The sequence below is a fragment of the Fusarium fujikuroi genome, chromosome FFUJ_chr07 (assembly GCF_900079805.1).
Source record: "Fusarium fujikuroi IMI 58289 draft genome, chromosome FFUJ_chr07".
NCBI classification, from domain to species: domain Eukaryota; kingdom Fungi; phylum Ascomycota; class Sordariomycetes; order Hypocreales; family Nectriaceae; genus Fusarium; species Fusarium fujikuroi.
In genome coordinates, this window is record NC_036628.1 from 2,067,524 (window position 1) to 2,093,289 (window position 25,766).

The following is a 25,766-nucleotide window of genomic DNA, read 5'->3' on the forward strand; positions in this document are numbered from 1 at the left end:
TTTGTGATCTATTTTCCCATTTTCAGACCTCGTCTCCCATGATCAGATCCCTAACCAGTAATGCCGATGCAAGCAATCCGAATAGACTCCACGTGTCGAAATATGACTTTGTTTCCACCTGCGAGCCCTTCGCTTAAGAACGGGGCTTCTCCTTCTTCTCCTTCCACAAAGCGAGCAGACCGACACCAGAGACCTTGACGACCTTGAATCGAACACCGGGAATATCACCCTTGGCCTTGCCCTTGCGACCGAAACCAGCCAGGAGGACCTCGTCGTTCTCGTCCACGAAGTTCAAGCAACCGTCATTGGGGACTAAAAATCTATGTTAGTTTGACCGGTCCTTCATGTCTCGTAGTGTCTGGGGTTCGCCGTACCGAAGGCAGTGACCTTCTTTCCGTTCTTGATGAGCTGAACACGGACACACTTTCGGATAGCGGAGTTGGGCTGCTTGGCCTCGACACCGACCTTCTCGAGGACGATGCCCTTGGCGTGTGAGGAACCACCGAAGGGAGAGGACTTATAGGCGGTACCGAGGGCACGCTTCTTATAGGCGAGATCGGCCCATTTCTGGTCCTTTCGGTTCGTTCGCAGCTTGCGGGCGGCGTTAAGACCACGGGGTTTGCCTCCAGCCATTTTTGCTTCAGAGAAAGTCGTTAGTCGATTATCGATTCGAAAAACTCGAGCGCGAGCGTGCAGAGCTGAGGGGATGTCTTTGTGTTGGGTTGAATGGCTAGTACCTACCGGATCTGTCTGTGTATCGACGACGGGATGGTGATGGTAATTTGCGGAGGCGACGAAAACTTGGGAAGGAACGACCAACGAAAATTCCAGGTAGGGTTTGGTGGCCCTAGGAAGAAGGTGCGACCTGTGTGAACCTAGAGGCGGGCGAGAGATCACGTGGTGCTAAGAGCAGCCCCACAGAAACCCTGCGATGAGTTGTGGATTGATCGTTCATCAGTGGAAGTTCGAGTTGCGGGTCGCACAGTGATAACCTACTCATCAACGCTCTTTACACTGTCTTCTTCAACCCTCTCAGTATTAGCGTCAAGAGCGTCAAATGCTCAATTGATATCGGTCTGGAATGAAGCAAACTGTATTGTTCTTATTGTACATATTACTACCAGCCAATCGAGAGGTTTCTTAGGTCATTATGTCTCATCTAACGCGACCGCTGAGCCGACAACGAGATCCTCCTCCCTCTTTATTCCTTCATCCATCTCCATCAGCATCAAATGTCTCCTTATCAAATGCACCGCCGCCAACTGTCCCTTTCATAGGGCAGTCAAACTTACGGCCTAACGCCGAACGTGCTCCATCTGTTAGATCTGGACGATCCGGGGCTGTGGCCTCTCATCATCGAGCTGGACTATTTCCAGCAGAGAGCACACGCGCGACAGGTGACCGTACTGACCTCTTATGGTCCGAAATGCAAGCGACATTGGAAGAAGTCGAGCTCTCAGCTTCTGGTGGCACTCACGTGTTTGGCCCAGATCATGACCGCAAGCTGGCTGACTTGAGAGCCGCTCAAATTGCCCTTGCTCAAGCCTGGGCCAGAAGTGAAGCAGATGATGTTATAGACACAGCCCAGCTCGAAACTGTGGGGTCTGTAGCTGGATCTGAAGTTCGAAACATGAAGGGTGCGCTCGGCGATACCTCCAAGTCTGGTCCTGATGGCACAGAGAAGAGTGCCGTTGGAAGCAGCAGTATCTCACGACCCAACAGTAGCGGCACAGGAGTTGAGAGACTGGGCCACAAGCTCGAGGAAGAGACGGAAGTGGATATCCTCCTCGCAAGGAAACGACGAGAAGCCAATGATCGATATTTCCAGAGAGTCAATCAAGGAGTGATCGACGTGGTAACCCGGCTTGAAGATGTCGCAGTGGCTATGAGAGCTGTTGAACAGGAAAGCAAGGAAGTTTGGAGTGAGAACGACAGTGTTCCCGGCGCCTCGAGGACGTGATCGTGTCATACAGGTGATTTCGGCATTTCCAGCTCGGCGTTGCCAGGAGTTAGGCGATATTTACTCGGCATTTATGGCGTTTCACAATTTTGAAACAGACTCTTTGGATATTTTTCAAACATGTTTTTTCTAGAATATCGTCATATCAAGAATATTTTAACTATTTACGTCGTCGTTGGCATGTTCCTGAATCCTATTCGCGAGAAGATCTTCGTGGCTTCGACTTACACCAAGATGGGTTGTGGAGACTGGGAGGGAAGACAAGCTACCAATCAATTCGATGACGACAAGAGAGCTATCCAGATACAAAATCCGTCATCGCTGCTTTCTTGATTTGACATCCGCAAAGACTATCTTACTTATTAGAGCGTGACTTGAACCGTATCACTGTATGTCTTGCATTGTGGTTGCAGGCTCACGACAGGCTGAGGAAACGTCATCGCTTGGCTGTCTCTCGACACATTTAGGACCGAAAGAGTTGAGATTCTCGGTATATGAAGAAGGAACAATATTTAATCCCGAACTCATGATCTCTTGTCTTGCCATTTACGTCGCTGCCCGTCTATCGGCCGTTTCTGTGGTTGAACAATTGTCTTGCCTAGGTAGTTCAGGCACGTACCTCATTCTCGACAACGCGATTGGAAGAGTGGGTTGGACGACCTGCCCGATTGGGTTATTGGTCAGCCCGTCATGTGGCACACTGCTTTAAACTCGCTTCAGTGGAGTGATGCAAACCCCAGAGCATCCCTGGCGCATGGTCAGTGGGCGTCAGGCCCCTTCGGATCTTCCGCCCCCAAGAAGAGGCCCTAGGCCTGCCCATTAGCTATCCCAACTCGCCCAGGCCATATAAAGTCTCAGCCCATACCCCATCACCCTCTGCATTGACGCCACGAACATTTGAGCATCATCCAACGCATTCAACATCGACTGAGCCTTTATCGCAGCAACCGCCGTATCCACCATCAACAAATTTTCATCATCCACTTGATCGTCGATACTACTATCAACATGAGATTTCTCCCCTTTGTCGCCGCCGCTCTCGCGGTTGTCCCAGGCGCCTTGGCTGTTGATCAAAAGAAGTCAGCTATTGTCTGGTTTGAGGACGAGTCTACCCCTGACAGCATCGTCGACGAGTGCAAAAACGCCCTCATTAAGGCCGGTGGAAAGATCACTCATGTTTACTCCATCATCAAGTGCGCATCCTCCGCCTTTTGGCACTATGGCAGCTCGATACTAACCAGTTGACTAGGGGCTTCTCCGTCATCGCACCCGAGAAGGCGCTCGAGATCGTTCAGGTCAACCACGAGAACCATCAGATTCGGGTTGAGAAGGACGAGGTTGTTACAACGGACTAAAGGTGCTAGAGGTAATACGAAAATGACGATACAAAGACGATGGGACAACAGCATGCCTTTGAAATGAACTGGCCGGGGTTTCACGGCAGTATTAGGATAGCAGTATCCTTTGTTTGGGCGTTATAGGATAGGAGCCTCGATATTGCTTGGAAGACAACACTCGTTACGAGATTCAATGAGCTCATTATTGTTACAAAACCTCTCCCAGGTGGAACAGAACTTTTGTTATTGCGGATGCTTGTGATATTAGTCATATGATAGACATCAACTTAAACAGATGTTCATCAGCTATTAATGCGAACGAAGTACACCCAGCTCCACCAAAATTGATAATATGGGAGTGACAGAGCCGAGCCTTTTTGGCCTATGATTCTCCGGAGTCTGTATTTTGGCTATAGAATAGCGCCTTCATGTACCCTTGTTCTATTGGTCTGCTGCTGTGTTCATTCTATCATCCTTTTTAAGTTCGGGGGTCCAGATTGGCAGAAGCATAGGTTAGTAATGTATCTACTAACTAAGGCTAATAAACCATGTGTCTCGCCGCCATGAACAACCCGCACCTACAGAGTACACACCAGGCACCCCCACTAACTAACGAGTATGGAGTTGCGTCATTGTAGATTTTCTCTATATGTTTAGATCTTCTTGTTGTTGTTGTTGTGTATGTCCACTAATGTTCATTCTTCGTCTCAGGCCGCACAGCCACGCTTTCTGTATATTTTGACGTATCCGTACACCTCCTGCATCAATGAATGCCTCAGAGGCTGTCATTAGGTATGCCACTACGCCACAATTGGCATCCAGCAACATTGAATTCGATAATATCCATTACCAATATTCGATCACCGTAACTTTACATCCGTACTTCGTAGATGTCTGAGATACTACGGACACTATACGCGACTCATGGCCATTACACCCCTACACTAGACAAATTAAGGTGCCTACAGTACTTTCGTTAGTTGCTGAGCCATGAAATTGCTTCTATAAATCCTCGAGTTTTGGCTGGCCCATTTGACAGCCTAAAAGTCCGCTATTCGAACTTCCCGTGGGCCCCTACACTGTTACCCCTGTCAAATCGATAAGCCCACCCGACCGCATAGCTCAAGCCAACAAGGGCCCAACGTCGCCGAAACGTTGAAGAACAATGCTCCCTCTAACCTTGAGTCCGCACTGAACACTCACTCCACAATCACTGAACAATGGAACGACCGATTTTGTTCTCTTAATAACAGCTCCTTTTAAAACCTTCGAATCCCATTTCGACATGCCGTCGAATGCCTCGAAAACCATTACCCCTGCTACCAGACACGCGACGCAACTCCCTATAATTCCACCATCATTATCACTCCCGACAGCGACGACCTGATCGAATACTTTACTCGACCAATATTTGACTCCGACCGCACAATATTTAGCACAGGATGCCAGGCTATAGTGCCAACGCGCAGGCTGCGCTCATCAAGGCCGTAAGTGTCTTCGAGGAAGAGCCCTCACCGTCTTCTAGCTCCAGTCTGACCGAAGATGCCCCTCAGATCAAACGAGTCTTCGAGCCGAAACGCATGGTAGAATCAGTCGAGGACCTCATCGACGGTGTCACCCTTGGTCTAATTCTACATCAACTGGATCCTAGCTTTGACACGTCCGCCCTCGAGACAAATTCCAACACATCCCGCTATTTGACAAACAAGCGCAACATTCAGAGCATCTACAAGGGTCTCTTCCGCTACATTCGACGAGCAGTTCCCGAGCTTGCTTGTCAGGCAAAAAAGTTCGACTATCATGCAATCGCTGAGAATCCCGATGCTCAAGGCATCAGTCAGGTAAATCTCTCTTCTCTACACTCGTTTTGCATACGGCTAACTTTCCAGCTCTTGGCTGTCATGTTGGGAGTGGCCGCACTAGGTCCCGAAGCCCAGCATTATATTCCTCGGATAACAGGTCTCGACAAACACACTCAGGCAGAGATTATGCAAATAATCCAGACAATACAACAGGATATTAACAGCTCACAAGGCGACGACGATGTGGATGAAGCCATCGACGCTGTTATGGAGGCGCGAGACATTGATCTACTCGTTGAAGAGCAGAATGCAGCCTTGCGGTCGCAACTTGACTTAACAAAGAGACAACTGTCAGATTATATCACCAGGCTTGATCATTTACAAACAAGTCACGAAGAGCTCCGGTTTGATAAAGAGAAGAACGACCGAGAGCTGGAGGTCTTGCGGAAGGCCACTATAGATGGTGCTAACAATGCCGAGATGATCAAAAACCTAGAGATTCAGGTGCATGACCAGATGGAACTCATTGCTAGACATGAGGAAACAATACGAAGAGACGAGCGCATCAAGTCGCAACTCGAAGCTGAAGTCCTCAAATTGACAGAAAAATGCAAAGAGGCAGAAGAGCTTCGCGACCAAGCAACGGAATGGAAACACAAAGCTGAGGATCTCGAGAAGAAGGCCAATACTGCAGAGCGGTATAAGCAGAAACTCGAGTCCCAGCAACATCTCGTCAAGGAGGTGCAAAACCTACAATATGAGAAAACGGAGTTACAAGATCAAATTAAAATCCTACTAGAAGATCAAGATAGGGGGAATCGGACGAGGAAAGCAGAGGATGAGTTGACCAAGATGATTACTCAATCCGAGCAGCATCTTTGGGACGAACGCAGCCAAAAGAACCAGCTGATGAAGGACATCGCAGCACTGGAGGACGAGGTGATTCGCTTGAGGGCACGTCAAAGCCACGATGAGAACTTCATCAAGGATCTCCAGGAGCAACTAGAGAGTGGAGGAGCCGCACAAAGCGCAGAACCCGGCGCGTTAGGTCTGACAGGAAATCTCGAGGATGAACTTAACGATGCAGCTACCGAGGACGGCCAACCTAGCCAAGTTAACCTGCCCCTAGAACTATCTCGCCTAAAGGCCGAGAACGATTTGCTGCGTAGCACAGTCGGCTCTGGGGATACCGCGCCACTACGCCGAGAGCTGGACGAAGAGAAGCGACAACGTGCTCACCTTCAAAAGAACTATAACGACATTTTCGAAAAGCATGCTGTTTTGCATGATCAAATGGAGGCTCTGATCAACAACATGACCGGCGAAGGGTTAGTCAAAGCAATTGATGAAGCCGGTACTCCTGATGGGAATCAGATACTTACTTCGGATTACTACAGGACCAAGGCCTTTCTCAACATTAAACAGTCATTATTGCAGTGCGAATTCGAACTCGAACAGTCGAAGAAGAGGGAGAAGGACCTCTCCGTTCAGGTGGCAGATCAAGGCCGCGAACTTCTTGCTGCTAAGGCTCAGCTCTCGGCTCTCGACAAAGAAGGGGCAGATGCTCTTAAGGAGCTCAAGAGCGCTGATGTTACCATCATCTCGTCCCTCAAGTCTGAGCTCGACTACACAAGAGAGCAGCTCAGCTACACTATTGCCGAGAGAGATGCGCAGCAAACCCAGCTCGTCGATGCTCTCCTTACCAAGGATAAGCTGCGTAAGGAGGTGGAAGAGGGCCGGGAGCTGCAAGACATCAATGGCACAGGCGATGCACCACCTGACCCCAGCAAGAAGGGTGAGCTGATTGAGAAGCTGCGTGCCCGCCTCAGAGAAATCCGCGAGGTGAGTCCATTTTTTGATGCAATTGTTAATGGTGATGGGGAAGACCTAGTGGTCTCAGACAAAGATAGCCAGATGTCGTTAGAAGACGATGCCGCTTGGCCTTTGAATCCCACATTTGCAGGTGGTCGACCGAGTTTATCGCTAGATCCCATTGGAACTGAGATCCCGAGACCTGCTTCTGCACTACTACCCCTGCGTCCCCTCCAGCGAGGGCAAGTAGGGGAGCCAGAGGGACCTATTGATATGCATCCGACATCCGGTAGATTTAGTTGGCTGACAGATATGTTCTAGCAACTTGAACGATCGGAGACGGACAGAATCGACCTACAACGTAAACTCAAGGCTGCACACGATGGCGAGGCTGTGGCTGCACAAAAGGTATGTTTTATTTCTTCCTGTGTATATAGTAACATCATGTATTTTTATCATGTTTTTTTCTTACTGCGACTGAAACCTGGTGCTAATTATCTGTGACTCAAGGCCGCGAGCGATCAAATTATCCGGAACCTTGAAAGAGAAAACGCTCTCATCTCATCAGCATGGTATGATCTTACGAGCCGGCTTCAGAGCAACCATGTCGTTTTGCAAAGGCGGCACGAAGCTCCGCGGAGCTGGCTTAACAAGCAGAGGCAGATGGTCAATGGTCAGTTGCGCTTCCGCGACTCGCTCTACCTCTACTGACCTTCCCCTGTCAGCGACCCCGAAGCGATAGGTACTGCGGGCTGAGAAATCCCTCGCTATTTTATGATAAGACTCAACGAATTACGCTCTCAAGTTGTGTGACATAGTTCCTACTACCTACCTTACCAACCGCCAGTCTCTCCCTCGGCGTATTCACTCCCACCCATACTGGCTTATCTTACCTGGCTCTCAAGATTGCCCCTTATCCTCTCTTGATCCCGACATTCTCATAATTGCCGACACAGCCTTGGAAATTCAGGGCGTCGTATTTTCCTCTTTCTATTTTTGAAGCATTGCGAGGGAGCTTGGTGTGTTTCTTAAAAACGGGCGTACTTGCTTGGTAGACTGGTGGCTAGGAGAATTTCTGCATTCCAACAGAATGCATTCAATGATATCATTAGTATAGATGTTATACCGAGGAGTCCTACGAAGGGCTCCAAATGCGTTTCAATAGAGACTCAGGCATAATATTGCAGAGTCATAGTTTGATCATTATTGAAACTGGGGTTGTGTAAGTCGATTCGAGAGCTATGATTTGGGTTGAGGGCTCTAGTCTATCTGAGACTAACCCCATAAAGTGAGCATTCCATCTTCACGAGAAACAGGTAGGCCAGATACATAACGCTTCGGAAGCCAACTTTCTGTTGGTTGGAAACTCTTGTAAAAAAGACATTTTGATACATGGCTAATCGTCGTCCAAAGTAGGTAGCTTTTTCCACACATGGCCACACAAGACCGCACCGCAGACAAACACTCTACCTTATAACGCCTCTTTTGCCTGGAAGATTGGACTCTCCACTCTCTCTTTCGCCTCTTCCCAGTTTACAGTTCATACCGTTCATATATCCAAGACGAGCTGGCTTTTATTTTCACTCAGCATTCGTCTTGTTGCCTCAGTCGCACCAAGTGGCAGCTGGGGAAAGCCAACCGCTCTGGGCAGGGTTTAAGCTCGCTTCTCGTTGAGGACCTTAAGCATGTTCTTCCACACTTGTCCAGGTTCTTGGCTGGCGTCGAGTCCGCTCCAGATACCAGTCTTCTTGTAGTAACCCACAACAGGGGCGGTCTGCTTGTGGTAGGTAACAAGACGCTTCTTCAGAGCCTCGGCGTTGTCGTCACTTCGCTGGATAAGAGGCTCGCCAGTAATGTCGTCCTTCATGTACTCCTTGGGAGGGTTGAAGGTGGTGTGGTATGAGCGTCCGGAAGCGGGGTGGACTAATCGGCCAGTGATACGGGCAACGAGAAGAGAGTCGTCGATCTGGAGCTCGACGGCGTGCTGGAGCTTCTGGTTTCGCTCCGTGAGCATGGCATCGAGGCTCTCGGCCTGGGGGACAGTTCGAGGGAAACCATCGAGGATGAAGCTGAAACGCGAATTATTAGTATCCTGTTTCGTCGATCACGTCGGTGTAGATCGAGATTTGCGGGCTCAAAACATCTGGAACCCGAAAACCGTGGAATGATGCAACTCACCCGCCCTGGCACTCCTTGTTGCTGTTGAGCTCCTCCTTGATCATGCCAATCATGATATCGTCGCTGACCAGACCGCCCGCATCCATGATCTTCTTGGCCTCAACACCGAGAGGGGTCTTCTTAGCGACCTGGGATCGCAGCATGTCACCGGTAGCCTGCGCAACGAGAGAATACATGTTAGAGAGTCGAGACTTTGAAAGGCTGTGTTTTTGCGACGCGAATTAACGTACCAAGTGACAGCAAGAGAAGCGCTCCTTGATCTTGGGGGCCTGAGTTCCCTTTCCTGGGAAGCACAGTTAGTAAAAGACTAAGCGAGCATTTGCGGCGCAAAAACACTCACCAGCACCAGGAGGACCGATGAGGATCATTCGGATCTCTTCAGTGGAGACGGGACCGCCAGTGGCTCGCGCCTCGAGCTTCTTGATGCGAGTGTCAATGGTGCTAAGAACATCTTTGAGCTGCTTGAGCTCATCCTCAATGAAACCCATCGCTGCGGTTGTGGAAGATGAAATTGGAACTGGAACTTGTTCTGGTGGGCAATTGAAAGAGATCTTGAGAGATCCAGAGAAGCAAAGATGGAATTGACGAGAGACTTTGTTCTTTGGTGCGAGGCTGAGGGGATCGAAGTGGAAGAAGAGGGAGAGAAAAGAGAGGAACAAAGTCAAGACAGGGAAATCTTGAGTGCGTAGCCGGAGGACGGGAGGTTTGGGGGAGAAGCTTTAGCGAGCTGTGATTGGTCAACTGGGGCCGTTTCTGCTGGACCGACTGATGACGGGGGTACACCCCTGTAATTAACCTGCTGGGGATACGCCTTGGCCTTTGAGATGGAAGCAATCGTGGCTTTTGATATCTACGGATAGTTATATAATTTGATAGATAAAGGGAGGCAGTTTTGTGAATTCTGGATGATCAGTATCGCTTGTCTTTCTTTGGTGGACCGTTATTTTGTAGGTAACGTCGCCAGGGCTGAAAACGTGCATATAAACACACCAAAAGCAAGCTTTCAATCACAGGCTCAGGACAAGGTACTCGGTACAGCTGCGGCGTTATAGAGACCACCACCTGTTCGTAACACGACAAGATCCAGCAATAACATTATCTGACATCCATGTATAAATTTAAATACAGCGAGAGCATGTGGCTTTCCAGCTCGAGCCATAAGCACTGCTGTCATCCATGATGCTCAGTCCATCATCTCTATACATCACCGATGTACAGATGCCTATAGGACCTTAGGGTAGTTCGCAACTTGCCTCAACAACAACCGTATCCGGAACATGCCCGTTTTTCCTCATCTCACTATACTCCGAGATGCTATAACCGTTCTTGGCCGAAGCCAATGGCGGAAGGTCAGCTTACAACTGCCATGATGCAACGGAGTTTGTTCGGTCGCCAGGACCGAGGTTCAGAGAGTTGGGATGCCACGGGCCCCTTTGATCCGGCATATCCCCGCCAGTTCAACAATTCAAGAATACTATGTAATTAACTCTCTTCATATTTCATCTGTTGCAGAAAAACGGCCACACCTCGGTCTGCGTACAGCCGACCTCCTCGTCTGCCCTTTCACGGCTAGCCACACTCGTGCAAGGAACGACTAGGTATCGGTAGTTAGTATCGCTGCACGAGTGCCTTCGTTTTGTTATATCCTATTCGAGTAGTAATGGCACCCTCGTAAATCAACGCTTGCGCCCACGTGTAGGTGTGTTAATAGCCGGCATTAGCATGTTAGCCTCCATTTTTCCGCTCTCCTAGAGATGTCCCGAAGCCAAGTCTAGGGTTTATAGTGATGGCATCATCATATACCATTTCGTATTGGACCCTGCTTCTTCAATGATTTCTTCCCTCAATATGTACTTTCATCCTTAACTACCGTACTCCGGTTCGCACCGAGGCCCAAGTGGGCGGCAATCTCACCAGAATCGAGTCGCTTACCATAAGTGGAAGATCTGATCACGCCATGCCAGATCCAGCAAACAAGCGTTGACCTGCTACTTGAAATGACTCTCTAATAAAAGACGCTTGTTTGTGGTAAGTCTGCTTGTATATGTAATGCCCTAGGATGATGACCTACGTTAGGTAGGTCACTGCTAGTATCTAGGTATCTAATAAACTGGAGCTCTAGATTTGATAATGCAACATAGGCCGATTCAACCATTCATCTACCTATGAAGTCAATAGTACAATTAACGAAAAACAACGCTACTCTCTCTATTTATTCACTAGTCCAAAATTTAAAATCCTCGCTTTTCTTTGTTCAAAGGCCTGTGCTTTCAATTCTCTTGGTTGCGATACCGCTTCGTTCATAGCATGTGGCTAAATATTCGGCTGTGGCTGCTTCCACGTGATGTGGCACTGCAAGGCTTGAGCTCGAAGGCTCCAAGGTGCCTGGCCCAATTGGGAGCTACCTAAGCTCCCCCAAGAAGGCAGCCTCAAGACTACGTACGTGCGGCCACAATAATCACTGCATCCACATCACGACTCTACCTCCAACTTCGCCGCGCCTGCACGACTACGATCGCGCATTGAATTGAACCTCTACACAGTTCAGCATACGTCGTAATAGAGATACATTGACGAAGCAACGATGCCTACTACAACAGCAGAAACACTCTCCCTCGTTACTCGAAACGTCACCGTTGCGCCCCTCGTCCTTCTCTCAGCCGTCGACCACTACAACCGAACTGTTTCTACCAAGACAAAGCGACGAGTAGTTGGCGTTCTTCTGGGACAAAATGATGGAAATGACGTGAGAGTGTCGAACAGTTTCGCTGGTGTGTTACCCTAGTATCATGGGGCCGGAAGTTGGGCGGCGCTTACAATTGCTACACAGTTCCGTTCGAGGAAGATGAGAAGGACCCTTCAGTATGGTTCCTTGACCACAACTACGTCGAGTCAATGAACGACATGTTCAAGAAGGTCAACGCCCGAGAGAAGCTCATAGGATGGTATCACACTGGTCCCAAGCTACGTGCATCCGATTTGGAAATCAATGAACTCTTCAAGCGCTACACACCCAATCCTCTGCTCGTTATTGTCGATGTTCAGCCCAAGGAGTCGGGAGTTCCTACAGATGCTTACTTCGCCGTTGACGAGATCAAGGACGTATGTTGACGAGCCTTCCGGATTTCAGGTCACCAACCAGCTACTGACACTCACCAGGACGGCACAACCACTGCCCGAACATTTGTTCACACCCCTTCCGTTATCGAGGCCGAGGAAGCAGAGGAGATCGGCGTTGAGCACCTGCTAAGAGATATCCGCGATGTGGCCGCTGGCACATTGTCCACACGAGTCACAAACCAGCTTCAATCACTCCAGGGCCTGCACCTGCGCCTTCGAGATATCGGCACATACCTCCAGAAGGTTCTCGACAAGCAACTACCAGTCAACCATGCAATCCTCGGAAACTTGCAGGATGTCTTCAACCTGCTACCTAATCTCTCGACACCCGAAGGAGATGGCAAGTCTGGTGGTGGCGAGTTGGCATATGCGATGAGCGTCAAGACCAATGACCAGCTTATGGCTATTTACCTGAGCAGTCTGATCCGTGCCATCACAGCATTCCACGATCTGATTGAGAACAAGATCCAAAATAGACAACAGCAGGAGGAGAAGGAGGCCAAGAAGGAAGAGATCAATGGCAAGGATGAGAAGAAGGAGGGCGCCAATGGTTCAAGTGGTGACTCCAAGGAGGGCGCGGAAAAGGACAAGGAGAACAAGGAGACTAAGAAATAAGGAACAAAGACAAAAGACCTGGCAGATGAACTAGACTTGGACTGAGGCTCTTTGGCGTCTGGCGGAGGGGAACCATGGCAATATCCTGACCAAAGGTCAAGATAAAAGCGCCTTTGTACATTGATCATATCAAACCGGATTATTAGAGGACGGAACGCGGATAACATGCTGGACAGATACGTCTTGAGAGACGTGTCTTTCGGTACTGCTATGATGAACCATATTTACAAGTCGGCTACGATACCAGCCATTTCACCTTTTGATACAACCCGATCCTCAACATACATACCGAGCATTTCTGACCATTTATCAACAAGTAAGCATGCAAGGAGGTGTTTGCAACATGGAGGAGCATCACCCCATGGATCTATACCTTTGCCTCCAAAAGACCACTGCCCATCTTCAGTTGGTAATTGCTGCACTTGGGTTGTTGTTGAGACAGCATGAGAATGAGCATGGGCCGGGAAAGCATCCAACGTAAAGCTCGGACATGTGCAATTCCACGCATCAAGATGTATAACGTAGCGCTTCAATGATGAACTGAAGTCTCGCGTCCGGCGCGAAAGTGTTGTAGCGAGAGAGCGAACAAGAAACATGTCGTTCTTTATCTTATCTGATGAAATCCCATCTTGAAGCTCCTCATTTCGCAATAGCCTGATAACGAGTCCCCGATCGAGAAGATCCAGCGCTGGGAGCAGAAGAGTTGGGAACAGCACGTGAAGAGTTAATAGTAGAGGCCGTTGAGAGGGGAGAATGGTTTGTAAGGGTGATAATGTAGGGTGTTGAGCGGCCCGAAGTGGCTGCACTGATGATGTGTCTTCTGCGGTGGTTGGTGGCGCGATATTGGAGATGGAACTTATGAGGGATGTAATCAACTGGCGATGGGAGGGGAGAGGCTCCATTGCCGTGGGGTTGATTGCATGGTTCGATGACTGATGTTGATGGAGGAAGTCTAGGTAGTCTCCACGTTGAGATGAGTGGTGATATTCAATGACAGCCAAAGTGTCAACTCAAGAATAGGCACGTATTAGTTTCCACAAGAATCGCCAGTTCAACGAACTATTTCATGAATTAAATGAATTATTTTGATTTTTAATATTGTCATATTGGACAACTTTGTCCGTCTTTTTGTACCTAATAGCTTACACAACCCTGGATGTCCCCATCTATGATCCTCGCATATGATACACTAAACAATCGCTCAACCTCATGCTTCCACACAAATAAATTTCCTCTCTTAGATCAAAAGAGAAGTGACTCAAACCCACTCCTTAGGGTCTCTGAGGACATCAACCAGGCGCTGCTCCCTACTCTTAGGCTCGGGCTCATGCATATACTTCCAGCCAGCCGTCAACGGCAAGCTCATAAGGATACTCTCGACCCTTGATCCAGGGGTGTTCAGGCCAAATGCTGTACCGCGGTCGTGCACCAAGTTGAACTCGACGTACTTGCCACGGCGCAGCTGTTGCCAATCCTTCTCTGCCTCTGTGTAGGGCATGTCCTTGCGCTTCTCGATGATGGGAATGTAAGAGGGCAGGAAGGCCTTGAGGCAGTCCTGGACAAAGGAAAAGGTGTTCTCGCGATCGCGCTCGGTCTCATCGAGGTCGTCGAAGAAGATGCCGCCGATGCCGCGGGCCTCGCCTCGATGCTTGTTGTAGAAATACTCATCGCACCACTTCTTGAATCGTGGGTAGTAGTCTTTGTCGTGAGCGTCGCAAGCTGCCTTGATCGTCTTGTGGAAGTGAATGGCATCCTCATCGAAGAGGTAAGAGGGCGTCAAATCACAGCCACCGCCGAACCACCAAGCTTGAGATGTACCGTCGGGGTTGGCTGTCTCAAAGTATCGGTAGTTAAGGTGGACGGTAGGGGCCATAGGGTTGTAGGGATGCAGAACCATGCTCAGGCCCGCAGCGAAGAAGTCGATCGACTCCATGTTGGGGTCCATGGTTTTGTGGTTTACGCGCATCTTCTCAATGGCAGGCTTGGGAAGTGAGCCATAGACGACACTCACGCCAAGACCAGCCTTCTCGAAGACGTTGCCCTCTTGAAGAACGCAGGTTGTGCCACCGCCTCCATTGGGGCGCTCCCACTCGTCCTTGCGAAACTTTTTGCCATCAACTCTCTCAAGTTCAGCGACTATCAGAGCCTGCTGTTCCCGAATGAACTTTTCCATGCGCAGGCGCATAGGCGAGTCCTCATTGACGCCAGACTCTCGCTTCTTCTGGGCATCGCGGTCGGCGAGAGTGGAGGGGTCGGCGTTAATAGGTTCCATTTCGGCCTGAGAGCGATAGAGTTAGCAAGTTGAGCTTTTGTTTTCCAAGAAATTCCTGCACCATCTTGTAAGCTAAAGGGGCGAATGCACCGAGGGCGACAGCAGCGAGCCACAGAGGAGAGTAGTTGAAGTAAGAGGTTCGTGAAGCTTTAGGACCGGCAGAACCAGACAGCCAGCGTCTCGTAGAGGCGAATTGTGTTCTTGGGAAGCGTGTAGAAGGAGATGCAAGGTACGCGGCAAGGCGCTGGGAAGGCCGTCTGGCAGCCATGATATTATATATTTGGACAATGCAACGCGAGGAGCCGGGAAATAGTAGCGGGCGGCAACACGAGGCCAAAGGCCGAGAACGAATACAGAAAGCGAGACAAGAAGGATACGACGATCAGGCGTTTCGGATGAGGCCACTTGCGAGTGCCAGGATGCGACAGTACGGTACAGGTACCTCGTGTTAGGTTCAAAGTCTGTATGAGAACGACTGGGAACTCGGATGATAGTCAGAATCGAATGTTTGGCAATTGGCTAACTGAGTCTAAGGGACTTGGTAGTGTGGAGCGGGACCCGACAATGTCTGCTCCGGTGGCCGGCCGGTGCCGAGGGTGGTCAAAATCAACGCACCACTCAGGGGTACCAGGCCACTGTAGCTCCGTTTGTACCTGTAATTTGTGTAGAGCTTCTCCGGGAGATGAGATCAGTTGGTGAAAAAATCGAGGAAATCTGCAGAACAAGCATGATTTCTTTCGGGATGTGGATGTTGCAGTGTGGCTGACAGGGAAGGCCTCAGTTGTCAAACTTTCAATTTGGCTCATCAGTATCCGTAAGTGAGGGCAAGAAAACTTAGGACGTTCCAGGATCCTAGGTGACAAGAATACTTAGGGAAATTTGGTCTATTTCAGTGAATCCTTAGGTCAGTTGATTTTGGCACCCAAGTGGCGCTGATAACTTAGTAGGCTGTCACTGACGAACATAACCAGTAGAACCTCTGTTGTTCCTGACTAGACTCTTTGATACATAAGCTGAATCACGACTAAAGAGCTATGATTTGCAGACATACACCAACTCAGTATAAGGAAGTAGATGGTACTGTAGTAAGATTTCATTAGAAGTTCAACGACTTGTGATGAGTGGTCAGCAGAGAAACCTTGCTTCACCAATCCTACCATTGAGTAATCACTCTGTTTGTTTCGCCATGCAAACTTTCAGGAGATGGTGCAGTTCGCAGGAAACTTCGAGGTGAAGACTGATCAGGATGTAGTAGCACTTTGAGTTTTTCTTGACTCTCCCTCAGTGAGATAATCAAGGCGGCCAAGTCATGATTCATTCGTAAACATACATAGTATACTTTGGCCAATACCCAATTGTAATTCACAACATCAAGAACCCTGAAGGAACTGATGGACATGTGCACGTTTGCAGCCCGAGCTGCTTAGTACGCATCAGCTTAGGTAGACTAACCCTTCTCCCGGATAGTGAATCGTTGTACCTTGAAACCACTCTAACGAAGTTGTCCGTCGCTCGGATCCTGGTGACACATCCTCGACTCTTTGCCATGGATCAATGACCCAGCACGAAAGAGAATCTCATCCTAAGTCATTAATTGTTTGTTAATAATAAGGTTCCCTCACAAACTCGACCCTGTGACGAGACAGTGCGACGTGACTTGCTGCTTCCCCGCCATTGTTGCCTTGCGGGGCCTCTTGTGATTCACCGAGCATCATTGATCTATTCCATTTATAGTTTAGCGCAATAGCCCCGCGACCGTCTCTCCCATTACGGCTTGTCATCCTGCCAGTTCCAATGATGCCCACCTAGCCCGCCTACCCCTTCTGAGTGAGCGTGCCGCCTGCCCTGTGCCTGTGTCCTCCATGCAGCTTTGAACCTGTCTACGCCTAGGTACCTTACTTACCCTGCCTGGGTAGTCAGGCTGCTTGCTGCCTTCCGCCTCGACCGCTCATCTGTGTTCCAGTGTCTGAGGTGTGTCAGTGCCACAGCCACCTTCTGCCTGTCTGTGACTCTCTGCCCTTCCTCATTCTTCTTCTGCCTGACGCAAGCAAATCGTAACCTGAACCCTCTCATTTTACCTTATCTATCGCCAACTCCATCCTCTTTTTTCCCTTTTCATACTTTCCCGAATTTTTCGCTGCCACAAGTCAACCATCCCTACTCCTTGCTTCCACCATCGATACCACTCTTACCGCCTCTACAACTTACCAACCACCACCGTCAATATGCGAAGCAAGTTCAAGGACGAGCATCCCTTCGAGAAGCGCAAGGCTGAGGCCGAGCGCATTCGACAGAAGTACTCTGACCGCATTCCCGTACGTAATTTACCCCTCGCTTTGATTTGGACTCAACTTGGGGCTCCAACTCGGCAATGAGAGAATGGCGGGCTCGCGCAATCGTGCAATGACCGCTTTTCCCCTCCGTTTCTTTACCATCAAAGGAAGCTAACATGTTACAAATAGGTCATTTGCGAAAAGGTCGAGAAGAGTGATATCGCGACGATCGACAAGAAGAAGTACCTTGTTCCTGCCGATTTGACCGTCGGTCAGTTCGTCTACGTCATCCGCAAGCGCATCAAGCTCTCCCCCGAGAAGGCCATCTTCATCTTCGTCGATGAGGTGCTTCCCCCAACGGCCGCCCTCATGAGCAGCATCTACGAGGAACACAAGGATGAGGACGGGTACGTTGTCCCACAACTGTTGGAGAGAGCAACTTGCTGACATGATCTATAGTTTCCTATACATTACTTACTCCGGTGAGAACACCTTCGGTGATGCCTGGGAGTAAGCTGCGTGGAACCGGTTCTATATCCCACCTCGAGGATGATGAAGGCGTTACGGTCGTATTTGGGTGAATATTCGTTGGCCACTGGTTATGTTCATGTTATCTTTTTTTTTTGAGTCCGTACTTCAGACTTCGATGGAGAGTCTGCTACTCTTTCTGGCAACACGTCTGTATACTCGCTAGATCTGGCAATGCAGCTACGGTCCGAAGTGCTTTTTCTGCCTCTTCCGAATAATCTGGTTTATGTTTATCAGTGACACGATTTTCAGAGTCTTTGAATATAGTATCGGAAACAATGTATAAGCAGCTCATGGTACAGTCACGCCGAGCGGAACTCGCACAAGAACCAAGATTAGGCAGCTGCAGCCATCACCTGATTACGCCAACTTGGGACCGTGAGCGCTAGCACGCCATGTGCCTGAATGGCTTGCCAGAGCCCTGATCGGCATTCGTGTATACAAATACTGAACTTGCCACTGATAAGATAACTCGCGATATCCTGCGAGAGGGTTGTCTGTAGCTTCTAAAATTATGGATAATTTAATAATATGCCAAGCATAAGACGTCGCGATTTTCGGATTTTGAGGCAACGTTGCGCTGATTCTCATATCCCGTGCCTTCATACCATTTCCTTATAGAAACCCATGACAGCGTAGCGAAAAGAGCCGTTAGCATAACCTCGTCTCATTGCGCGAAATGACTGCAAGAAAGCAATACCGTCCCGGCCTTGAGTAATCGCAAATGCCCAAAGAGATGGGTTCTGCACAAGTGACCAAGTAATGTCCCTAAGCATATGAGTGTAAGCTCAAGATCAACAGCGAGATACAAAGATATTCGCACCATGTCTTTCGGACCTGTTGACTGATGTCCTTTGGCTCAGACAAGACTTTAAGCCCGGCCTTGTTCGCAAGATTGACGTACCCTTGCTGGGTACAGAGGGGTGGGAGTAGCATGCCATCTGCACGCAATTTAAGTTCTTGAACACATGAATACGAATATCTCGCATGCAACCTTACCCTCGATAGGTTTGATATCATTGATGAAAGTTGTAACGTCAACATCTTCGTCCTTGAACCAATCTGCTAATACCAACTTGCCCCCCGGCTTGAGTACTTTTATCACATTCTCAAAAAACAACGCCTTGTTTGGAAAATGGCTTAGTGCTTCACTTATCCATACTGCATCAAAGGTGCCCTGCTGGTTGCTGAAGAAGTCGCCCATCTCCTCGGCGTCAAGCTCGAGAAATTTGACATTTCCCTCGCCGAATTTGGTGAAGCCATTGTCATCTGACGCATCAGATGAAGAGGTATCTTCGATAGCAGTTTTGGTTAGGCGATTTGCGATCTCGACTTGTTTGCTTGAGATGGTGATGCCCGTCACAGAGCTACCATGTTTGGAAGCGAGATACCGTGATGTTCCACCGATACCACAGCCAACATCAAGAACCGAGCATTTGGATGGAATCTTTGAAATGTCGAGAAGAAGCTGAATGAGATTGGTTTGAGCTTCCTCCTTTGTCTGCGTGGCTTCAGACTCTGGCGTTGGCCAGTACCCGTGATGGATATGTTCGCCCCTAGGTAGTAAGCCAGTGGATCAGCAATCGCTAAGCTTTCTGGGAGGTCGTATGTTTTCACATACCACAAACTCAAATAGTAGTCACTTGCAAGATCGTAATGAAGCTTGATTCTGTCCTTGAGGACTTGCATAGTTGAGTGAGCGAGGCCGAGAGGAGTGTCATATTGCTTGCTCAGGTCGGTAGTTTGGTCAGACACTGCTGTGGCGGCCATGATTTCTGATGCTCGAGGTCATGCGGGTAGTAAGATATTGAAGCAATTGCTGAAATTTGTTTGCTAGTCGTGTATCAGAATCACACAGTAACGTTGATAATGAGTTGTTATCAGGGAGTCCGTATGTACCCCGCGCGTAAGATATGTGCATCAGTGACTGCAGGGTGACACAATCGTTACCTCTCTGTCTCTGAAGACCATGCTGGGGAGTGGGCTAGTTTACGAGAACAGAAATAGGCAAGAGAAGTTTGACAAGAGGCACGAAAACACACCTCAGTATAACTATCAAAGAATTACATGAGACTAAAATTATGTATCACGGTGGAGTTGTACAAGCTAAGTTGTTAGTTACATATGTCGAATGAAGCAATATGGCTTAAAATGACTGGTTTCAACAGTTGGGAACAGAAAACTATATGCGTAAAAGGTTTCGGAAACCTGTCCTAGTAGACTGGCTTGGATACCTTGTCACGGTTCTCCTCTATCTCAAAGGTTCGGGTTCGGTGGGGCCAAGATTCCAACTGTTGTTTTCTGTTCCCAAGTAATAAAGCATATATGTTCACTTAATAGAACTTCCTTGCGACACACAGGTTTTATCTAGGCACATCGAGTTTGGGTGCAAGGCTTTGGCTGAGTCATCTGCTGCACCGAAGTACACGACGAGGGCCTGCTCCTCTTGAAAGAATGCTGGCCAACTCCAGGGCAAAGACAATACCTTGAAGTTGTTTCCTGCTGTTAATTGCACCGGACAAGAAACAAACTGACTTGGATGAGATAGATATGTTCAACTTGCTCGATGCCACAGGCAACAGCCACTCTTTACTGACTGGCAACTGTTTTGATAACCGATTTCGAGCTCCTAATAAAGGAATCTCGTTGATTCAAGCTCTTGTGCAAATGGAAGCTAAACTTGTAGACCTTCTGCCTTTAGTGGGTTCCGTTTCACTACGCGCCAAAAGAGCAGGGCTATCAGCTGCTGTAACCACCACCAATCGCTTTACACCGGAACGACCCAGACGTGACCACTTTCCGATGGCTCAATATACAAAGCGCTTCGCAAAATTAAACACTCGATCTCCATTTTGAGTACTCACAACATGAGGGATTATTTGCTTGACGCCTAGCATATTTCATCAAGCCGTTAGTAACACAACTTCTTGTTGAAACATGAGAAAACAAGACGAATGAACCCCCGCCATATGACATCATGCTTTTTAGCCCAACTAGACTACGGCTAAAGAGCTTTGACTACAAACTCTATCTATTCTTAAACACCTCACTCACCACCTCTTTACCTGGCTACTTCCCTGGATGGCCATATCTCACCTTTGACCAAGTTTCAGTATATGCAAGGCGGTGATCAGAAACAAATCCAGCCAACCCATGACTCTTTCCAGAAAATCCTGTTTCAACTACAACTCATCAAGTGGCGATTTCTTTGGACGAGATTGGCGGTTACCGACCACGTGAACCCCTGTCGACGAAGGCCCTGAAGAGACCCTTAGACCTATTTGGGGAAGCACTTTACCAGGGTCCAGGGGCTTCAACGGTAAAAAGGCCCCTGTTTGGAAGCTTGATTGGCTGCCAGCCCTGGCAACTCCAACAATATCCCGGTACGCCACCTCGGAAACATTCACCACCAAGAAATGTTCTGGTGATGATCATAGCCTTTTGAAATCGTTTCTCGGAGGACCCTGCTTTTTCTAGTGACCTACACGATGGCATTTACGGCGCAGTTACATTAGCCAAATAGCCAGTATATCGGAACCAGTCGACAGTACCGCCACTGCGCTCATGGCTCCAGGCTAGGGTTTCATGGGAAACAGCTTGCAATGGCGTCACCCTCTTGGACTACCATGATGTGCCGCCTTCCCATCAGTTATATGCCCACTCTCTTCGCCGCCAACTGATGGTGAGGTTTGGAATGCTGGGCACCACTCACCTTGTCGCTCCACGGTGTTCCCCTTGCACTCTGCGTGAGTCACCATATATCTCTATTTCAACTCGCATCCCATTCACTTGGAGGCTGCTGCAGTTGATGCTGTGATATTGCGAGTACAGTGCTACCTACAGTACCTTGCTCATTGTGCAAGTCCTCTACGGAGCGGCCTTATAACATTCAACCCATGCTTGAGGCGGCTGGGCCACTCAAAGCGACAAGTCTAACAAGCCAAACAACCTCGCATCTATAGCCAGCCCAACCGTACCCTCAACTCAACTCAAGCTCAGCCTCAGCTATTACTCTGCTTCAAACGCTACCTACCTCACTATCCTTGCGGTCTGTTTGCTCTTGGCTCGGTTTCGGAACCGTCTGTGTTCAGGCCTTTGCCGGCATCGTGACTGGTCACCGGTATAGGCGGGCGCTTAGCTCACTCAACTCAACCTCATTCTCGTACCCTAAGCGCTGCCGCCAGAATTGTCAAGGGCGTTTCTGTTACAGCTGATTTCTATTGGAATTTGTTATTCATTGAATACTTTATTTGTGGAGTGAGTCAGGTATGTTTTGCGTCAAAGCTTTCTCAATCACCCTCTCTTATTGTTGCTATTCCCCTTCCTATTGTTCTATTGTTTAGCCTTTTCTTTCACTTAAACACAATCGCACTTGAACCTTGAACAATCAGCATGGAATCATAGACGATAGACTGGAATTTTTTTTTTTTGCTCACGGCTATCATTTCCTTTGTCCCATTTCTTTTCATCTCTCAGCCTTGGGTTCTGTTTCTAATTAATCTTTGTCCCTTCATCGTGTAAATCATCATCACATCTCACTCGATCTGAGCCCTCGTCTTCCTTCGGTCTTCACATTTTTCTACTTGTACAATCTCATACAAACTTAATCGTTTGCATTTACCAACAAACATAGATCCAAGATGTTCTCCTCACGGAAAGAAAACGACGACCCGCCGGTCTACCCGGCTGTACCCAACTCCCTCCGGTCACAATCATTCGAAATGACCGAGATGCGAAAACTTCAAGAAGCTAGAGCCGATACTTCTCCAAATGTTACTCCCTACCTCAGCCTCAGAGCAAGACTCTCTCAAATATGGATGAATCGCTGGACAATCCTCCTCATCCTAGTCCTGGTCCGAGTCATGATACTCATCGTTGACCTCAAAGAAAACGTCGGAGATGCTAAAGTCAAAGCCCTCTCCGCCTGTACCAAAGTCGAGGATGTTGGCAGCGCCATGGCTTCCATGCCTCATTACCTCTCTAGGGGCGTGAACGAACTTGCAGCCTCTGGAATCGAGAAATCAGTTGATGCCATGGTGTACTTGCTCGACCTGGTCCTTGTCGGCGTCAAGAACATGATCGTGTTCTACATCAACTTTCTAACTGCCACTTACGTGTGCCTAATTACCGCCATGGTCCACGGCAGTCTAGATGTTGTTGCCGATGTCACTGAAGGGGCAACTGAAAAGTTCAACGGCGTGATTGACAAGGCTGTGGAAAAGATAGACAGTCTCTCCAAGGAACTTGAAGATGGCATTAACAAGGTCACAAAGGGAATTGAAGACTCTGTCTTTGGAGACCTTGTTCCTGATATCCCCAAGGTTGACTTCTCCAGCCCCGTCAAGGAACTCAAGGACTTTGATATCAAGTCCGAGGATTTCGTCAAGGATGTCCGTAAATTAGAAGACGATCTCCCTGACTTCCGAGAAGTCCAGAACTTGACGGAGCAAGCCATCTCGATCCCGTTCGACTTCGTCCGCAAAGCTCTCAACGAGACCTACGGCAATTACAAATTCGATCGAGACGTCTTCCCTCTCGCCCAGAAGAAGAAGCTGACCTTCTGTTCTGAGAACACTGCTCTCAACGACTTCTTCAACAACCTGTTCGAACTTATCCACAAAGCTCGAACCATCTTCATCGCTGTCTTGATTATTCTCGCTCTGGCCGCCATCGTTCCCATGGCCTGGCTTGAGATCAGACGCTGGCGGCGACAACAGCAGCATGCTCGTCTTATTGCTCAAAATTCGTATGACCCTATGGACATTGTCTACATTGCGTCTCGGCCCATGACGGCTACTGCGGGCATCAAGATCGCATCGTACTTCAAGGGCAAGCGACAGATTCTTGTACGATGGCTTATCGCTTATGCCACGTCTGTCCCAGCCCTCTTCATCCTGTCTCTCGCAATTGCTGGCTTCTTCTCTTGCTTTTGCCAGTGGCTTCTTCTCAAGGCGATCAGGGACCAAGTGCCTGCCCTCGCAGGTCAAGTTGGCGCATTTGCTGACGATGTTGTTGAGAACCTCGAAAGTGTTTCGGCTGAATGGGCCCATGATGCCAACGGCGTGATCACGAATTTCAACAGTGAAATCAACAACGACGTCCTTGGCTATGTTACCAACGCCACGGATGCTGTGAACGACACTATCAACACATTCCTTGATACCATGAATGATGGGCTTAATACTGTCTTCAAGGGAACCATCCTTCTTGACCCTATTAAGACAGTCCTTCACTGCGTTATCGGCATCAAGATCGAGAGCGTGCAAAAGGGACTCACCTGGGTTCATGACCACGCTCAGATCAACTTCCCACTCTTCGAAAACAATACCTTTAGCGAGGGTGCGAAGGACTCGGTTGAAGGTGACTCGGAGCTTAACACGTTCCTGGCATCCCCGTCGTCCGCCACTACTGATGAGGTCACGGGGGCTGTCAAGGCAGTTACAGATTGGCTTCACGGGAAGCTAATCCAAGATGCTCTCATCTCTACTGGTATCCTTCTAGTGTATGTACTTGTTGTCCTTATTGGCACAGTATGGACACTTGTCGGCATGGTCTCACCAGACAAGGGCCGCGCTGAGGGTGGTATGCGCTATACTGGGGACAACAGACCGGGATTGAGTCCTCGTGTCGGACACCACGATCCCGCCAATCCCGATGGCGCAACACACTTTCCTCGTTTTGGATCCTCCTCTGGCGAGATAGATCACTACAGAGAAGATGCAAGTAGGCATGACGAGAAGTTCATGTCCGGTGCAACAGGGGCTCGTGTTACACAGGTGGACGGTCACCAAAGAAGCAGCTCCTACGGCTACTTAGACACGGCAAGCGGCAAATACTAGGAGTGTTGGAGCCCGATAGCCAGTTGAAGGATGATTTCCACTGCAGTTTCTTTTTTATTACTCTGGCCCTGGCTGGACCCGCGCCGAGAGAGACGATCCTTTTCAACTGCATGAAGCGATGACTATACGGTCGGCGTCAATGTAACGTATCTTGGACATGGAGGCAACTCAAATTTATTTCATATGTTTCTCAATTGATATCCAGAAGGAAAAAAAAGGTAGTGGTCGTTGGATACTTAGTCCATGTTTCGGGTCCAAGGGATAGTCTTGGGTCTGGTTCATGTTCTACATTGTTTGTGGTCATGATTTCAGCCAGATTGTTTCCAGTCCTAGACTTACACATAGTAACAACAAATTGAAGGCTACAATTGCAAATCTTATGGCTTAGTGATGGTGATGTAATGCCTCTCCGTGAATGCATGGTTATTGTGACTGCATAACAATGCGTAGACTCCCTTTGTTGAGTAAAAATTTGTTCTGTTTCTGGCCGAAAGAGATTATTCCTGATACTACTTCAGCCCTACAAGTGGTTCTTTGTTACAAGCTGCTTGGCGTCGGAGTTGCTCGACAAAGAGACTCCCTATATGTGCCTTAGTGTTGGTACCTAAGTATGCATGATGACAGCAGCAAAGGATGTAAATGCTAGAGAATACCCAATCGTAATGTTGTGACTGCTTACACAAAGAGGAAGGAGTACGAGATATGTCACACCATTTAGATGCCATGATGCAGGACCCTGAGATTGCAACCGAGGCTCCATCTAATGTCATGTTGATTGATTACCCAATTAGGGAATTCCGGAGCCAAAGTGGGTGCTGCGATGCTTCATGCAGGGCGGAGTGTGGGTGGAATATGCACCTGCGGGCGACTTGCATGAGCGGGAAGGAGCTAACGAGTCCAGAGGCACAATTGCAGGTGGCGGAACTCGTTCTTCCGGAATCGGTGGCGGAGCATGAGAATACAGTGCAGTCACCAACAAACAACCCTCGCCTCAACTTTCTTTCTCTCTTCTTTAATTTAAAGATCCCCA

General features: G+C 48.8%; 11 protein-coding genes; 6 read left to right on the forward strand and 5 right to left on the reverse strand.

Moving 5' to 3' along the window:
- Positions 1-133: 133 nt before the first annotated feature.
- Positions 134-633, reverse strand: FFUJ_08477 (probable ribosomal protein S28; the record flags this gene model as incomplete). XM_023580818.1 has 2 exons in its annotated part: positions 134-312; positions 375-633. 2 exons carry the CDS (start codon positions 631-633, stop codon positions 134-136), a joined length of 438 nt encoding a protein of 145 aa, XP_023433526.1.
- A 517-nt stretch (positions 634-1,150) lies between these two features.
- On the forward strand, positions 1,151-1,960 carry FFUJ_08476 (uncharacterized protein; the record flags this gene model as incomplete). The annotated part of the gene is made up of 1 exon (XM_023580819.1): positions 1,151-1,960. The coding sequence occupies one exon, from the start codon at positions 1,151-1,153 to the stop codon at positions 1,958-1,960; it is 810 nt and encodes a 269-aa protein (XP_023433527.1).
- A 1,008-nt stretch (positions 1,961-2,968) lies between these two features.
- Positions 2,969-3,315, forward strand: FFUJ_08475 (related to serine proteinase inhibitor IA-2; the record flags this gene model as incomplete). XM_023580820.1 has 2 exons in its annotated part: positions 2,969-3,153; positions 3,210-3,315. The coding sequence occupies 2 exons, from the start codon at positions 2,969-2,971 to the stop codon at positions 3,313-3,315; spliced, it is 291 nt and encodes a 96-aa protein (XP_023433528.1).
- Positions 3,316-4,739: 1,424 nt separating this feature from the next.
- On the forward strand, positions 4,740-7,653 carry FFUJ_08474 (related to hook3 protein; the record flags this gene model as incomplete). XM_023580821.1 has 5 exons in its annotated part: positions 4,740-5,138; positions 5,187-7,157; positions 7,233-7,319; positions 7,422-7,584; positions 7,637-7,653. The coding sequence occupies 5 exons, from the start codon at positions 4,740-4,742 to the stop codon at positions 7,651-7,653; spliced, it is 2,637 nt and encodes an 878-aa protein (XP_023433953.1).
- Positions 7,654-8,565: 912 nt separating this feature from the next.
- On the reverse strand, positions 8,566-9,577 carry FFUJ_08473 (probable adenylate kinase; the record flags this gene model as incomplete). XM_023580822.1 has 4 exons in its annotated part: positions 8,566-8,980; positions 9,090-9,244; positions 9,320-9,372; positions 9,430-9,577. 4 exons carry the CDS (start codon positions 9,575-9,577, stop codon positions 8,566-8,568), a joined length of 771 nt encoding a protein of 256 aa, XP_023433529.1.
- A 2,096-nt stretch (positions 9,578-11,673) lies between these two features.
- On the forward strand, positions 11,674-12,824 carry FFUJ_08472 (probable 26S proteasome regulatory subunit RPN8; the record flags this gene model as incomplete). XM_023580823.1 has 3 exons in its annotated part: positions 11,674-11,860; positions 11,920-12,191; positions 12,249-12,824. 3 exons carry the CDS (start codon positions 11,674-11,676, stop codon positions 12,822-12,824), a joined length of 1,035 nt encoding a protein of 344 aa, XP_023433530.1.
- Positions 12,825-13,048: 224 nt separating this feature from the next.
- On the reverse strand, positions 13,049-13,726 carry FFUJ_14915 (uncharacterized protein; the record flags this gene model as incomplete). Its single annotated transcript, XM_023580824.1, has 1 exon — positions 13,049-13,726. One exon carries the CDS (start codon positions 13,724-13,726, stop codon positions 13,049-13,051), a length of 678 nt encoding a protein of 225 aa, XP_023433987.1.
- A 356-nt stretch (positions 13,727-14,082) lies between these two features.
- FFUJ_08471 (probable coproporphyrinogen oxidase precursor) lies at positions 14,083-15,364 on the reverse strand (the record flags this gene model as incomplete). XM_023580825.1 has 2 exons in its annotated part: positions 14,083-15,102; positions 15,158-15,364. The coding sequence occupies 2 exons, from the start codon at positions 15,362-15,364 to the stop codon at positions 14,083-14,085; spliced, it is 1,227 nt and encodes a 408-aa protein (XP_023433531.1).
- Positions 15,365-17,321: 1,957 nt separating this feature from the next.
- On the forward strand, positions 17,322-17,883 carry FFUJ_08470 (probable autophagy protein AUT7; the record flags this gene model as incomplete). XM_023580826.1 has 3 exons in its annotated part: positions 17,322-17,411; positions 17,559-17,776; positions 17,829-17,883. 3 exons carry the CDS (start codon positions 17,322-17,324, stop codon positions 17,881-17,883), a joined length of 363 nt encoding a protein of 120 aa, XP_023433532.1.
- A 349-nt stretch (positions 17,884-18,232) lies between these two features.
- FFUJ_08469 (related to tocopherol O-methyltransferase) lies at positions 18,233-19,667 on the reverse strand (the record flags this gene model as incomplete). XM_023580827.1 has 5 exons in its annotated part: positions 18,233-18,379; positions 18,506-18,665; positions 18,721-18,838; positions 18,897-19,453; positions 19,519-19,667. The coding sequence occupies 5 exons, from the start codon at positions 19,665-19,667 to the stop codon at positions 18,233-18,235; spliced, it is 1,131 nt and encodes a 376-aa protein (XP_023433533.1).
- Positions 19,668-22,537: 2,870 nt separating this feature from the next.
- Positions 22,538-24,736, forward strand: FFUJ_08468 (related to Plasma membrane fusion protein PRM1; the record flags this gene model as incomplete). The annotated part of the gene is made up of 1 exon (XM_023580829.1): positions 22,538-24,736. The coding sequence occupies one exon, from the start codon at positions 22,538-22,540 to the stop codon at positions 24,734-24,736; it is 2,199 nt and encodes a 732-aa protein (XP_023433534.1).
- Between the last annotated feature and the right edge of the window lie 1,030 nt (positions 24,737-25,766).